At 39.2% G+C, this 13,656-nt stretch overlaps 1 protein-coding gene across 1 annotated transcript in view; it reads left to right on the top strand.

The window, feature by feature from the left end:
* LOC126380055 (laminin subunit alpha) overlaps positions 1 to 9,068 on the top strand; it is a 67,568-nt gene extending 58,500 nt beyond the window's left edge. The window contains exons 53-62 of the mRNA XM_050029222.1: positions 312 to 450; positions 694 to 926; positions 1,393 to 1,515; positions 3,671 to 3,868; positions 5,683 to 5,855; positions 6,015 to 6,257; positions 6,698 to 6,859; positions 7,351 to 7,582; positions 7,955 to 8,085; positions 8,605 to 9,068. Coding sequence (XP_049885179.1) covers positions 312 to 450; positions 694 to 926; positions 1,393 to 1,515; positions 3,671 to 3,868; positions 5,683 to 5,855; positions 6,015 to 6,257; positions 6,698 to 6,859; positions 7,351 to 7,582; positions 7,955 to 8,085; positions 8,605 to 8,736 — 1,766 coding nt within the window. The 3' untranslated portion in view covers positions 8,737 to 9,068. The remainder of the gene's footprint in view (positions 1 to 311; positions 451 to 693; positions 927 to 1,392; positions 1,516 to 3,670; positions 3,869 to 5,682; positions 5,856 to 6,014; positions 6,258 to 6,697; positions 6,860 to 7,350; positions 7,583 to 7,954; positions 8,086 to 8,604) is intronic.
* The last annotated feature ends 4,588 nt before the right edge of the window (positions 9,069 to 13,656 follow it).

Raw genomic sequence — 13,656 nt, 5'->3', positions numbered from 1 at the left:
CAATTAATGATATCGTCTTGGATGCAGTTGACACGACTGCAATAGAACTGCAAACCAAACGGGTAGTCCGATTGCAGTTCAATTGCAGTCGACGTGCAGTCGTGCTGCACAGTTGGTTTGCAGTTATATTGCAGTCGTGTCAACTGCATTCAAACTGCACCTGAACTGCAATTTGCGGTTGGATTGCAGTTGAAATGCGGTCCGTCTGTCTAGAGACTTATCATTACATAAGTACAGACTTATCATTAGTAAGTTATCATTATTTAGTATCATTTAGGTTATGTACTAAGTGTCTTATACTTCGTTTCCAGGCAAATTAGTACTGATGAGTCAACGCGAGCAGCTGGACACAGGTCTGAGCACGTACAACGACTCACAGTGGCACGTGGTAACTGTCACACACAACAACATGGCGCTCCGGCTTGTAGTCGACGACTTCGACTACTTCAGGTATTCATCATTTCAACTTAAATCCGATTTGATTTGATTGATTTGAAGAAAAGAGAGCAAAGGGAATACCAAGAAGAGCTGACATGGAACAAATTAAAAAGAAGGCGAACGTCGTGTTTTATAAGGAAGTCAAAGAATTGGCCTTTGATAGAGAAGAATCGAGAGTGGTTCACCGAAAAGCGCGTGCCTCTTAAATCAATAATTGATACATGAGTTCAAAATACTCCTGTCTTTCATCCACAGTACTGACACGGCACCAGACCCGCTCCACATACTCGACGGGGTATTGTTCGTGGGCGGGGTACAGCCGGGCTACGTGGTGGGAGGGAAGATGGGCTCCAAAGCTCCGTTCCAGGGCTGCATCGCAGACGCCACGCTCAACGGGCGGGTGCTCAACCTGCTCGAGCCGTTCAGCAACCACAGCGTCACGTTCGGACGCTGTGGCAGTACCACCACCACCGGTGGAGTGGCTCCAGGTAAATAAAAGCTTCAAATCCAGGCAATGTTATATTTCCCGCCATCCAAAGGTTGCTAAAAGAGATCTACACACATAAGATCACACCCATTTCCCATTAGAACAGTGATCACGGAATTCCACTACGATCCTGACACACCACTTTCGCATCTGCTACTCTCATCAAAGACTCCATCCATGACCGCCGGCTTAGAGTATTCTTGAAAAGAAATCTATTTAAAAGATAAACGCACTTTTTATTTTACTATTTTAAAGTTACCTACTTTTTGTGTGTGTGTACAATACAGATAACTTTAAAAGGTCTAGTCTTAGCTTCATATTCGTTTTATATGCTGCTCTAATATAACAATGCTCTGCGCTGGACACAAGGCAAAATAAAAAATCAAGAACTGTTTTCTGTTTTTAATTTGTTCTCTTTTTGATGTTCAAATAATAATTCTATTTATTTTTTGCATATGCATCTTTAGATTCGGCAACATGGTTGCCACCCATGCAGCCAGGAGTGCTGCCTACCCCACAAACAGACGAAACAGTTGACTGGCACCAGCCTGATGTCGAGCAGCCGCCAGTACACAAAGATGAAGATAATGGTAAGTGTATTAATAATACTTAGCGTTTCGCTGCGATTTCGCGTAGCCAATATCACTTGGCTATATTAATATGAAGAGCTCGGTGTCGCAGCGGTAAACGCGCTCGGTCTGCGATTGTTGAAGTTACGCAACTTACACAAAGGCCGGTCATAGGATGGGTGACCACTAAAAAAAAAGATTTCATCTCGAGCTCCTCCGTACTTCGGAAGGCACGTTAAGCCGTTGTTCCCGGCTGCATTAGCAGTCGTTAATAACCACCAATCCGCACTGGGCCCGCGTGATGGTTTAAGGCCCGATCTCCCTATCCATCCATAGGGAAAGCCCGTGCCCCAGCAGTGGAGACATTAATGGGCTGGTGATGATGATATTAATATCACAGGAATAATGTAAGCTTTCTATCGATGAAAGAATATTCAAAGTCGTTTCAGTAGTTCCCGAGATTACTTCTTACAAACAAATTTCTCCTCTTTATAATAGGTATTATAAAAAACCTAATGATACTCCTCCGAAAAAGGCAGAAAAAAGCTCGCCCAAAGGCAACTGCCGTTTAATGATTTCTCTGAGGCCTAACCCTGTAGATCAAAGACATTTAATTTTACGGATGTACACAGCATTCACCGATAACTATACTGTCAGTATTTTGTTGGAAAGATCTAAATGAATCATTGAATAGAACACCTTACTGTTGTTGCTCGTAATAAACGAAAAAGTAAAAAAAAATAAACCTTACTCTGAAATAAGTATATCTATGTTGGGGCTAAAGTGCTAATTCCTGTAGACATCATCTAATTTTAAGTTAAGTTACACCTTTAATTTTCTTATCCGCTGTAAAAGAAAGGGACGGGGACAGGCATAAAAGTTAAAGAACACACGTCAATTTTAGACAGAAATCTAAAACAACCCTCTAAAATTTTACATCGGCCAATAACCCGACAAAATTACGGTGACAGCACACATCAACCGGGTTCCATACCAGGGCGAAACATTCATCCTTATCTTTCTAATATCTGTGATCCTTATCCTTTTCGGTGAATAAGATAATGACAAGCATAACTAAAATAAAATTAGATGGTGTCTGCAGGAATTAGCACAATTATTATAAAGTTATAAACATTAATAGATTCGCAATAATCGCATTATCAAAGGTTCCACGAACTCTAGTTGCTTGATAAGACACAGACAGACAGCTTGTTCTCAATAAATACTACTCAAACTAGAGATTATAAATAAATACCTACTTAAGCTGCGCTTCTATTGCAGCGGAATCGGAGCGTTTGAGCATAGAAACAAGACAATGCTTCAGCACTAAATTACACGAGTTCGCACGGCGCCTGTTTACTCACGTCTATAAATCCCTAGTACTAATCTGTTATAACCCCTCATCTGTCGAGATTTGGCATTGTATCCGGATGAGATCTCTTGGATAACCTAGGCAACTACCAAATGAGCGAAATTTTTCCTCTCAGACGACGCCCTGACCCGAGGTTCGCGCCCAACTTGGCACACTCAGGCCTGTTGTCGTAAACGTTGTACCGGGTGAGAGCCTTCACCGCTCCCCATTGTCTGGCCAAGTAGTTAATGTCATCTGCGGCAAATCTACGATAAGTCACGTAAAAACAACAAATGAGTGGACTACTCATACGTTATTTCATTGGTCAGTGCCTTAGAGAGTCCGCCAGTGGACGAGCAGCTTTATATCTAAGTAAATAGTTTAGATTATACATTACTTACTTCAGACGATAGACCTGCCATTATCAGAAGGATATCTTTACTGGCATTGCGACTGTTGCCCGGACACCGATTAATATGAAGTTATTTGTTGTTGTTCTTTGTGTTTATTTTATATGTTAGTTGTAAATGTGTAATCAAATATTTGTACCAATATTTTTAGATTGTCAGATTATTTGAGAACTGTTGGTTAAAAGAAATTACAGCGTCGTATTGACATGATTCACTTAATTAATTTATAAATAACTCTAAATAAACTACTTACTTGTTTTTCTTTCGAGTGTCTTGCAGAGTCGTTGACCGACTTCACCAATGTTGGTGAAAATCATCACCGAGTTGAACCGTTGAAGACCCCTAACATAGGTACCTAATTTACATAAATTTTCTTACCTGCCTCACATTAACATCAACATTCTCTGTTCCGCAGTGCCTCCAAGTAGGGAGACAGTGACAGTGGCGCCGCTGCCGACGACGCGAGCGCCGCATACGACGCGGGCGCCGCCGGTATCCACCGCGCGCGCCTTCACCACCACGCAACGCACGCCGCCGCAGCCCGAGTCTGGCTGCGCGCTCGCCTACGACGCGCAGTACGGCGTCGGAAACCCTGAAGAAGGCTACCGATTCGGTAAGTAACTCTCAGGCCAAGTATTTAGTTAGGTAAATCCATGGTATAAGAAGACCAGGTATGCTCAAAACTGACAGCTAAAATGTCAAGCCCTAAAACAGCGCATAAACTGTTTATATGATCAAAAAGTTTATATTGTTGTTTGATGGGAGGCCTGTGCCTAGCAGTGGGACGTAAAGAACGTTTTTGTTATGTATGTATGTATGAAAACACAAAAAAATACATACTTAGGACAGTCATGCGAGAGACGAAGTGTACCAGCAATTTCCTTAAAGCAAGATTTGTACTGTTTACTTGTTCTGCCAACCCCATTAGGTATCACGGGCGCAAGTTTAACATGTGTCGTGTATGATTTACCATTTGAACAACGATTGCATATATTATTATATTATAACTTATTATTCACTGTAAATTAATTGTTGTTCCTTTAGCATTCAAAGGATGTCGCCACATTACTTTTAGAACGCGGTATCAAAATTCTCATACGAAAACACATAGGGGTTGCGACGCACACCGTCTTTGGTACCTATCCAGTCGGGTGGATCAGACAATAGCCTTGGTCCCTTGACTGCTAAAATTTTTGAAAGGTCTTTTTACAAACAAAGACCTCTTATATTAAATTATTCTCAAGTTCCCGGCTTAAGCAAAGTTGGGTGCGGTCCGTCATTGGATGGGAAGCCGTTTAATAACTTTAAATTCGGGCTCCTCTGCGCTTAGCGATCCGGGTGTTTTTTTAACACATACATAAATAGTACATACATACATAAACTCACGCCTATTTCCTATCGGGGTAAGCAGAGACTATGGAATTCGATTTGCTTCGATCCTGACACACTTCTCTTGCTCCACGTTGTTTTTTAACCGGCTTCAAAAAAGAAGGAGGTTATTATAATGTTTAATTATAGTGATTTACAATTACGTGTCAAAATTAAAACACATAATAACGGGTTCTTACCGCGTTTAACCATCCCGTGATCATGGCACTTGCAACAGTGTCGAAATATCGGGAGTCTCATATCCCTATTTTAAAAGCGGTAAAACCCGTTGTTATGTGTTTTAATTATGATAATAACCTCGTAAACTTAAAACAATGTATAATCACGTGTCAATTTTAAAATTCTATTCGTTACTGAACGCACAGCTTAGGGTCATGTTCCGTCTGATGGAGTACGGGATGTTCGGTACAAGTACGAAGCTGTGAAAGCCCAGTTAGAAGAACGCTTGACTCTCACTGTGAAGTCGCAGGTTCGAATCCTTGCATGGGCTTACAACGGTGATTTTCGAATTTGTTTTCGAATTCATATTTGAATCATTATCACGTGCTCAGCGATGAAGGAAAACTCGTGATGAAACCTACATTGCTGAGAAATGCTTTTCGGAGGTATGTGACCTAACCTGTATTTGGCTGGTTTTCCCTTCGAGTTGGAAGGTCAGACAGGCAGTCGCTTCTATAAACAACCGGACCTGTCAAATCTTCAGTTTAGATTAGCGGACCCTCGGCCTCGTCTTCGAATCTTTCCATCGCAAAGCATAGAATTGAAAATACTTAATTAAAAAAAAACATGAAATTTGCGACGGAAAATTCCACTAGATATCAACTCAGAATCATGGTCTAAATCAATCCTCAAAGTTATCGTTACGATGTTGCTTACACCCTGTCTCGCATCTTACAAATGACAAGTTCTAATGAGCTACCTGAAATGGATATACATATATATATTTACGAACGCGAGTCGAAGGCGAGCGATTCAAAAATAGGACCCCTAGTGATAATCGGGATAACGCTAAACAATTGATGATGATATTCGGTACAGGTACAAGAAACGACAGCCACATCAGGTACGCGAAGCTGCCGGGCAGACAGCTGGAGGGCTTCGACCTCACCATGACCTTCCGAACCTTCGACCAAGACGGAGGGCTCATATTCTATGCGGCCTCCGATGTCGACCCCAATCAGTTCCTAGCAGTGTTCATGAAGGAGGCTCAGGTAACGTACTTTTTTAAATCCATATGTGGGTCAAAATTCAAATTAATGTTTTCGCCGGGATACTGGTCCCATGTCAACCTACTTAAATGGTACCTAAATGAAAAACTGTGGAAGATTTACTGAGCTTTTGGAGGTACTATAAAAAATATATATTTCCAGTTGAACTTCGCCTTCAACTGCGGCGGAGAGACGGGCTTAGTAGTGTCCGCAGCCACATACAACGATGCGGAGTGGCATACAGTCACTGTGGTGCGGAACAACGGTCATGGCAAGCTGAGCGTCGACTCAGACCGGGTCGGTGCTGAAACCAGCGTCACGTGCAACGCTCCCGCAGTCCTTACCGCACCTATATACTATGGCGGGCTGAGCAACATCACTGAGACCATCATGCAGCATTTGATGGTGAGTTCACTTTAACCCCGATTTCCTTTTCCACCGACAAGAGCGCGAGACAGATTTTTATTGTAGCTTCTTTTACCGGAAGGTGAATAATGTGGTCATATTCTGATTGTTAGCGATATGCTGTGCCTTATGTAGGACAGACAGAATGGAAGGCAGCTCCCGACCCAGAATAAATTTTGACAGGTCACAAAACCTAGACAATTTTTTCAATTTCTACACTCGCTAATGTAAAACCTGTCCGAATTAAATGAACACCTTACGTCTAGGAGTATGCGCAACTGTCAAGCGCCTCGCTGAGCGCGGATAAAAAAAAACGAGGGTAGAATAAGGAATATTTGCCACTTGTCTAGGCGCCTTCTTGTGCCACTAGAAAGAAAAGTTTATCATAACTACAAGGCACTATACCTTCAACCTCTCTAATACACCTCCTATCCCCGCAGGGTTTCTACCAGCCGTTCAAGGGCTGCCTGAAGGGGCTTATGATGAACGGGCAGTATGTGACGGAGATTCAGAAGCGCGTCAACTCCCTGCGCTGCACCGACAACATCGAGGATGGAGTCTACTTCGGACCTTCCAGCAACACGCACAGCAACTATTTGAAGGTGAGTACACAGTTACGCCCAGCTCCTGTTGTTGTTGCTCTGTGCTCCCGTCCGGCCAGCATATACGAAGCAACACGCCATCAATAAGATAACTCATGATCGCCAGACGTTCGTCCAAAGATAAATATGATAATGAACCCCATGACGTGCTCAGATAAATCATGCACGTTATAGTGACTGGCTACCAGGAGGTCTAAAAAGCGAATCAATTACCTATAAAAGCAATATTGCAATTAGATATTGGGCATACTTATAAAAGTGCGCAATTTCAACAAATTAATTGCTTGTGGCTTTTGAAGACCCCAGGTTATTAAGCATTTCATCATAATAAGCAACTCTGCAATTTGAAATTTGCGGTATTTTATGGCAGTTTTAAATGAAATGCTTAATGTCGCCTTCTTATAGTCTCAGATCCAAGAAATGTACCCACTCAGATCTATGGCCCTTATGTAGTAATTTATGATGCACCAAAACTGAATATCGTTTTCTAGCTCCAAGAGAACTTCAAAGTGGGCTTCGAGATCTCTATTTCGATGGAGGTGAAGCCGCGTAACTCCACTGGGTTGCTGCTGAGCGTCCACGGCAAGAAGGACTTCATGATCCTGGAACTTCTGGAGAACGAAGTGGTCGCTAACGTGGAGAACGGCAGGGGACCCTTCCACGCCAGCTACAAACTCGGCAACAAGTTCTCTCTCTGCGACGGCAAGTGGCATAAGATCCATGGTAAGTCATTCAGGATGTTTTAAAGAAAGGTTATAACAGTAGGCTAGTTTCCAGCTAATCAAATCAAATCAGTTACTTTTTACTAAACGGCAAAACACGAAATGACTATGGAATTTGTACGAAAAAGCAGCCCGTGACGTCATAGAAAACGTGATAAAATGTCGGTGTGTAAGTATTATATTTTTCTCCCTCCCCGGTCGTATCAATTTAGGAAACAATCTGTTCTAAACTGTCTCTGGAGCAGAGTTTTGGAAGAAATGACAAGAGATAGAAACTTGCCTAATATATTATGGTACCTACATAACAATACAGGATTATAAACTTTGATAATGATGTAAGTATCTCTATTTGAACAATTGTTTTTTTTTTCAGCTGTGAAGTCTCGCCATGTTGTGTCTGTGGGGGTAGATGGACACTTCTCAGACGCAGGGCTCGGCGTATCAGGCTCCACTGACACGCGCTCCGCCCTCTACATCGGAGGAAACGAGCGCCCCATCTCCAAGGTAGTTTATCAACACAATAGAGTAGCTTATATTCAATGTAAATCAGACCGTCCTTACCCATATTATATTAGAAAAATTACCGCATAACGCTCTCCCAAACCGGGCGCCGGTGCCCCATACTAGAAAAGCAGTAGCGGCCCCACGTTGGGCGCCAATGTGGAGAAACTTGTTTAATAATATATGGTTCGATGATTTTTAAATTTAGATTCTAATATATCGTGATATTTCTTTCTATACTTAATTAACTGCTATTATGACGAGTAAAATGAAGATATAAAAAAATAAGAATCACCGGACCGGACCTGTCAAAATGACGAACAGAGTGGAGCGGACCTGCTCGATTTTTTTTTAATAGGTGTATTTATTATAGTTTCGCATAGACCGCATCTCACCTATTGATATGCGACAATGTGGGCCTATCGGGAGCCTACTTACCTAGCAAAAACCGGTACTAACACTCGAAGATTATTTTTTACTGAAACACAGACTGTGGTTTTCACACACCGTTTTGTCTCGCAGGTGCGTGGAGTAAGATCGAGGCGCGGGTTCACCGGCTGCATCAGGAACATTATCATCAAAGAAACGCCCGTGAAAATCCCGCTGACTGCGGCAGGCAGAAACACACACATCGGCGTTTGCCCCGTCGACTAAACTTAAAAAGAATCCAAAAAATATATCGCCTCAAAAATGAGCAAAAATAAAGTTACTAAATATTGTGCCATATTTTATGAACCTAAGAGAACTGTTTGCAAAGAGTATTATTTTATAAGTAATTGCAATGTATGAAAAATCTTTACCGTTATATACCAATTGTTTTTCACATGCACTGTCACGTAACAATATTTAACGTTTTTAATGTAGGTATTTAATTAAATTACCAAATCAAATATACCATACTTATTTTTGTAATGCAATAGTGAATTTATTTTGTGATTTCTCCAGAATTTTATGTTTTTGACAGAAATAAATAGACTGAATCATAATAGATTCTTTTTTATTTTGAATTATATCCTTACTTTTTTTTATATTTTAAATTATACCCCAGTGGAGCAGCGTGGTGGAGTATGCTCCATACCTGGCTCGATTGATTGAGGGGAGGCCTGTGCACAGCCGTCGGAGGTATATAGTCTATGTTATGTAAGTATGTATAAATCATATCTAAGTATATCTTAAATCTTACAATTTGGTATCAAAGGTGGCTGCATAATTTGACTGCCAACCCGCCCGCTGGCCCATATTTAATCTATTTTCAACCTTAATGACTATTAAACAAATTACCTACATCTCAAATAGCCTACAAAACCTACCGCATTCAATCAAATAAAGAAGTAAAATCTCCATTTGGATTGTTTTACAAGTAAACGCAATTATTATTTTGCAACTGCGTGTTTTCACATAGACGGATTGATAAACGAAACGCGAATTTCACCCGCATTGGTACTAGGTTTGCAGGATTCGCAGGAGATGTTTGTGACTGTATAAGCCACGCTACCATCCGAGCGAGAGAGAATCTATCAGTTTACGCATCACTTTGAACAACAAAACAATCCAATTTCACCGTTATTGCTTCATTATAGAGGTAGCTTTCAGACGCTCCGTCACTACCCCACACCATAACAATTTGCACGCATTGCTATTTTACCCGTTATCGTACAAGATTTAAGACAGGTTATCGAATAACTCAATTGTGGACCACTGAAACACGTGGGAGGTAGAACGGTCAGTAGCCGTGGCATGATGCACGAATTTCAACACTATTTTGCCACGCGATGTGCGGGTGCCATGTTGCGGCTACAGCTAACATAAAATACGCATGCGCACAGAGCCCCGCAGCTGGCAACATCGGACACTAAAATACAGGCAACGTCGAGCAAACACGTTGCAATACCAGGGTGACAGAAATGTAAAGAGGCATTTGTTTACGATACCTACCGTGGCCTCACAAAGAAAACCACGTAAACGCATTTTTGTTGTGAAGGAAGGAATGAAACTATGTGCGTTGTTAACAAAACCAAAACCAGCTTCTCAATCTAGGTAAAAATTTGTGATCTTAAATGTCTATCTGAAATGAAATTAATTGAAAGACCCGGTTTTGTAGAAGAAATTCAATACAAAATGAGATTTTTCAAAAAAGGGACTTACGTGGTTTTTCCTACAAAGCGACCCTACTGACAGGTTTTTTATGAATGGATATCAGACGTCATTATTTTATTGATTGAATATAATGAACCAATGTAGCCCATCACGTTGAGGACATAATGACATGCTTGAAATGGGGTACGTATTTGAATATCTAAAATTGAAATACTTTACGTAAAAATACCTACGTTCAGAATCCCTAAAATCATTATACCTAATGGTTTTTCTAATTAAATTCAAAATACCGCAAGTTTAAAATGTCAAATGGATTATGCTACCTAAGTTCATAAAGCTAAAACTTGAAATATCTACGTTTAAAATCCCTTAAATTGATGTACCTCAAAGTTTATTGACCTAAATTCAAAATACTGTTAGTATGTGAAGATCAAAAGGTATAAGCAAAAAGAAACACGACCTATTACAGTATTAAATTTTAATCAACATAATGGTTATCAAAAATAAAAGTGTAATTTTCTACTTAGTAATAACCAACAAAAATAACAACTCCGATGATAATTATACGATAATTGACTTATCTTATAGGTATTTTGACCACTGGGTAATTTTAAACGTTGGTGTTATAACTGTAGATATTTTATTACATTAGACATTTAGTCCATTAGTTTTTTTAAACTTAGGTATTTTATAAGTCGGCGTTATAAGCTAAGGTATTATAAACCATTAGGTATAATGATTTTAGGGATTCTGAACGTAGGTATTTTTACGTAAAGTATTTCAATTTTAGATATTCAAATACGTACCCATCAGATAGGCCTATTTTTTAGGCACTAAGTATAGTATAACTAAACTACCTACTTACCGTTTTTGTTGTACTATTTCAAAAATATTATGTCCATTTTGTAAGTCTAGTTAGGTAGAATAAGATAGAAAAGAAGGTAAGTAGGTACTTGATTGAATTTACAAAAAATACGAATTTTCGTATACGTAGTTTTTGTTGTTAAGTCATCGTGTAAAATGTTTTCGCGAACCTTGTTGTCTAGTTTTAATACAGTTCCAAGAGAATATTATGTACCTATATCTAGACTCACACCTGATGCTTTTACGTACTTAACTGATTACTTATATTATTTTTAAAATTCCTGTTTGTCATACTGGTGTGACAACCTGGTGTGACCAGTCCGGAGGTTTTTTTATTATACTTACCTAAATATTTAGTATGTACTACTAAAGTACCTATTACCGTATTTCAAAGTTTGACACCTACTTTACCTACCTTTTGTTGTTAAATATTTGCAAATATGTCAACAACTTTCTCTACTGATTTTTTTTGAATGAAATACACTTTGTATGCGCTAGTAGTAGTAGTAGACCGTAGTCTACTACTTACTGAAGTAGTAGACTACGGTCTACTACTTCAGTCGAGAAAGTTGTTGGCAACATATTTGCAAATATTTAACAACAAAATTTGCAAAGCGCATACAAAGTGTATTTCATTCAAAAAAATTCAGTAGAGAACCACAAACATACATCCAAACATTCGCGTTTATACTTTTTCGTTTCGCATTTTTAACTTCCGTTCATTCAAATCGGTAAGACCATGACCACTGATAGGTATAGAAGACTTAAGGTAGGTAAGGATAAATAAAAAATAAACGTTGAACAATTTATTTTACATCATACTTTAACGTACACCAATAAAAACAATCTTATCTAGTTTATATACACTTATCATTGAGTGAGAAGAATTAATCACATAATTTGAACGGTGCGATGCATGTCAACCTAAATAATCATACTTATACGATGATAAAATATCGCATAAGCGCAATGTACGTGAAGGCGATACCGGGAGATTTTATGAAATTGAGGAGATATTTGTGTGAAAGCTTGCTTACAAGCGCTGAACATTACAAGTTCATTACAAGCATTTCCATTTTTGAAATGTTCCAATATGGAAATCTGCCGGAACGCCCCCGGAGCCGACTTCAAGTGCACTGAGCATTTTAAATGAGTTTAATTACGCTCGCGATGTGAAAATAACGTTTTTGGCACCACTAATCTTAGAGGCAATAAACAAACCACCACGCTATTTTAATTTTAAATGACTAATGATGGTGTCGTGTAGCCGAATCTTAATTTTGTTTTCTTACCATGAATAAACTTACCAGCCCCCATAGCATGCTTCACGCATATCGCGCGCAATGAAATATATGATCCAATATTATTTGCAAAGTGATAAATAAAGCATGATGATACCATATCAAAATATAACTTGAAAGTGCGTCTACATTTATTTTGCACCCTCTTAGTGAATATTGATGGTACAATGTATGTCTTCCATTTGTTCGAATTTAGTTCCTCAGTGTCGCAAGCATCATGGGTATTATTATATTTAGGTGTATTGTATATTACTTATACTATTTAGCACAGTGTAAGTTGACGATCAAACTAGCTGACTCCTCCAATAATCACAGTCATAATTCTAATATATTCAGACAATCATTCGCCATCGATATCGTAATCTCATAGAAGACGTAAGGATTATACATAATGAGAGACTTACCAATCGAGGTTCCCCAAACACACGATAGATGGCGTTGTTCACTCTTAACGTGATATTTACCTATTTTCTCATTGCTGGGGTACATTTCAAAAATGTAACGGCACGGCAGAAGCATATTATATAAAACTAATTGTAGCTTGATATTTGGATCATATTAAGTATAGAATGATGTTGCTACCTATATTGCTTCTCTTTATTTTGATCAGAATAATAATGGGTGGAAGTTGTAATTGTACCCTGGTGTAATAAAAAGGGTCATCATTTATACCCAAAAAACAAAGATAAAAGATGCACAATGCAATTTCTGCATGAGCAATAAGGCCCCCTGTTGTGGTTTTCTGTATATGTTGTCCTTATCTCTGTATTTTGTGTCCATTGTGATCAATAAAGTATTTTATATATCTATCTATCATATGTCTGTTATCCATGAAATTAGAAGTTCAAACGAAGAAAAAACTAAACAACGCCATCTATCGTGTTTTTGGGGAACGCCGATTGGAAAGTATCTCATTATGTATACATATAGGCATGCTTTGATCTATGTACTTAATATTTACGAAAATAATATACGCCATAATCGTTCCACGGCCGTGATTTGCTAAAAATAATTTATATTATTTACCTCTCATATGCCGAGATACCAGACACAATAGATTTTACATTGTGTCTGGTCGAGATCCGCGTTCCGGCGTTCGAAAGATTAATATGGCCATGTTGGAACTAACATCAAAATACGCGAGTCCACTGCAACAACTAATAAGTACATATAACAAATTGATATGTAGATATTCTAGCATTCTATTACACAGGGATTGAAGTCTAATTTACAAAGTAAGGCACTAGTGATGTAAATCTATGTAATCTGTGTCATCTATGAGATTAGTTAGTCGATGTGTAAAACTGTAGGC

The sequence above is a fragment of the Pectinophora gossypiella genome, chromosome Z (genome assembly GCF_024362695.1).
Source record: "Pectinophora gossypiella chromosome Z, ilPecGoss1.1, whole genome shotgun sequence".
Classification (NCBI taxonomy): domain Eukaryota; kingdom Metazoa; phylum Arthropoda; class Insecta; order Lepidoptera; family Gelechiidae; genus Pectinophora; species Pectinophora gossypiella.
Note: the sequence above shows the minus strand (reverse complement) of the source record. Positions and strands in the feature narration are given on the sequence as shown.